The sequence below is a fragment of the Theobroma cacao genome, chromosome 2 (genome assembly GCF_000208745.1).
Source record: "Theobroma cacao cultivar B97-61/B2 chromosome 2, Criollo_cocoa_genome_V2, whole genome shotgun sequence".
Classification (NCBI taxonomy): Eukaryota; Viridiplantae; Streptophyta; class Magnoliopsida; order Malvales; family Malvaceae; genus Theobroma; species Theobroma cacao.
In genome coordinates this window covers 22347254-22350156 of record NC_030851.1, presented here as the reverse complement: position 1 = coordinate 22350156, position 2903 = coordinate 22347254, and the positions used below count along the sequence as shown (strand labels likewise).

Below are 2903 nucleotides of genomic sequence, written 5' to 3'. Positions count from 1 at the left end.
TTTGAACATTCCATGATGTATAAACATCTCAATGTATGCTTGTAATCATATTGGTTTGGAATATCATAATGGGCTTTTATGTTGGAGAGATATGGACCGAGTCATATTACAATATGAAGTTACTTTCTTTCTTGAACATTCATCTCTATGTTTTGCTCTTAAGAAAGTTCCATTTTATATGAATTAATATTCAATCTTTTGTTCAATTGAACATATTTCATAATTGATCAAATATCATTGCAAGGATAAACATGAAGCATGGATAATTAAATATGACATAATTATTCAAACTTGAAACATATAAGCTTCCACATCTAAATGCTAAAGATAAAATGTTTCACCAGCCATTCCCATGGCAATCACATAATTAATGTTTCAAAAATATCCAAATAAATTATCCAACATGTCAAGATAAATAGGAGTGTAACCATCCAAAGTAGCATTTAATGCTTTAGGTAGTCCATCCATATGGTCACCTCCTCAGCCAAGATCCTACTCATCTTTATCTTTGGTCCCTACAATATGTCAAACATATGAGAACCAACTTTGAGGTATCATATACCTTTAATATATAAAGTAGAATTATTTAGCAAATGGTACTTGAATCAGAAGCTTCAATAAGCTTTTTTTTCTTGTTCACAGTAGCTAGGTACTCCTTGTAGTTCCTCCTCCAATGCCCAAGTTTGCCACAATGCTGGCAAATGTCCTTGTCTTTGTCCTTTTTGACACCTCCCTTAGGCTTCAAGGCTTTCTCATTTTGGGATTTTACCTTCTTCCCGTTTTGGGCTTTCTTCTTCTGTTGCTTCGTATGAGCCTTAGAAGAAGAAACAAGAAGTAATGATCCCTTATCTTTCCTGATGGACTTCTTTACCGTGTCTAGCATATTCAAAAGTTCGGGAAGAGTGGCTTTTAATCGATTCATATGGAAGTTCAACATGAACTGACTAAAGCTGTCAAGAAGAGATTGTAGAACTAAGTTTATACTTAGCTCATGATCCATTGCTAATCCTAATTGTCCAAGTCTCTTGATAAGTCCAATCATCTTCAGCAGATGGGGTCTACAGAACTGCCTTCTGCCATCTTGCATCAAAATAGTTCTTTAGAGATCACATATCTCTCAGCACACCCCTCCTTATCGAATAGTTCTCTAAGGTGAAGAATCATGGATTGGACATTCATATGTTCATGCTACTTTTGGAGCTCAGGGGTCATACTGGCTAGCATCACGCATGCTACCTGATCATTATCATCTTTATGACATTGATATGCTTCCTTATCCTCAACACTAGCATGAGTAGCAAGGACTGGTGGAATAGAAGTGTCAAGGACATAGGATTTCTTCTCTTGTTTCAAGACGATCTTGAGGTTTCGAAACCAATCGAGGAAGTTTGGGCCAATGAGTTTATTTGCATCCAAGATGCTCCGCAATGACAGATTATTAGCCATGTATATAAATTATGCCTAAATAGATAAAATAAAGCAATAAGTAAACATCATACATAAACTATTTAAAACAAGGTTTTAAATTTTTAAATAGTTCTCCCACTATTTTCTACAAGATGATAACCCTCCATATCACCTCGAGAGATTTTTATTAAGATTCTCTTAGTGGGCTAGGATCCCATTCATATAGTCATGGCCTTGAGTGTGCTCAACAAACCATGATAGATAGATTAGGTAGGTCATTGAGCTTACCAATTGTATCTCTATACAACTCTTAGATCAGATAGGTGACAACACATTGCCTAAACATATCATATATGTTTCGCCTAGCCTTTGCCTCTAGTTTCCATAATAATCAAGTTTCTAAGCATCCAAATTTTATGAAACTAGTTGAGTAAGACCCACCAATAGCTCAAACATACTCGTGTAAAAGTGTGACCTTGAGTGTGCTCAACAAGCCTCCGATTAAAAAAGCAGCAAGGTTATCTTGCTATATGGTGGAAGGTAACTTAATCATACGTGGTATGTGACTCAATATTTACCGAGAGATTTTATCCTTTTCGTTTTATTAAGGTCTCATTTGATTAGAATGCATAGCATTTAATATATTGCATAAAATTAACTCTATCACATGCTGTTATACTAAGAAGGTTATGGACACTTCTACTCTAGTTATGAACATATAAAGTAAACATGNGTTTTATTAAGGTCTCATTTGATTAGAATGCATAGCATTTAATATATTGCATAAAATTAACTCTATCACATGCTGTTATACTAAGAAGGTTATGGACACTTCTACTCTAGTTATGAACATATAAAGTATACATGCTCAATATGATGATGATCTTGCATTTCATTTGAAAAATGTCAGTTAACAATTAAGGATCATAGTTCAAATCACTTAGTGCTTAAGTTTGAAAAGATTTAGTATTTTTTTTTAAAATTACTTAGTAAAGGAATTGATCATATCAAGGCCTTTAGCTAGGTCAAATCATATTTGAATTAATTCTATTAGTAAGTTCTTTGTAATTAAACTTCTTTAATTAGAAACCTAAACCAATTTAGGAAACTTCCTAGTTTGAGTATCTATCATAAACCATTTTAAAAGGTTTCATGATCCAAATCATGTGTCCTAAATATTTTAGGAAGTTCTTTATCCACCTTTTAATCTTGTATTATCCATTCACCAATTGTAGAGTTCTAATCATTATTAGAAGTCCTAATTTATTAGTAAATTTATCTTAATTAAAATCTATCCTAATCGGATTAGGATGTCATCTACTCAAGTTGACTTTCAATTTTAATTAAAATTATCTAATCTAATTAGATGTGGATAAATTTAAATCATAATCCCTTAATTTAGGGAGTCCTCATCAAATGAGGAAGACTTAATACTTTGGAGATTTATTATCAATCAATTAAAAATTGATTGATTTTATCAAGGATTCAAACTCCTT

At 32.7% G+C, this 2903-nt stretch overlaps 1 protein-coding gene across 1 annotated transcript; it reads right to left on the bottom strand.

Moving 5' to 3' along the window:
* Positions 587-1446, bottom strand: LOC108660675. Its single transcript, XM_018114933.1, has 2 exons — positions 1193-1446; positions 587-1073 (listed from the first exon to the last, which is right to left on the bottom strand). Exons 1-2 carry the CDS (start codon positions 1444-1446, stop codon positions 587-589), a joined length of 741 nt encoding a protein of 246 aa, XP_017970422.1.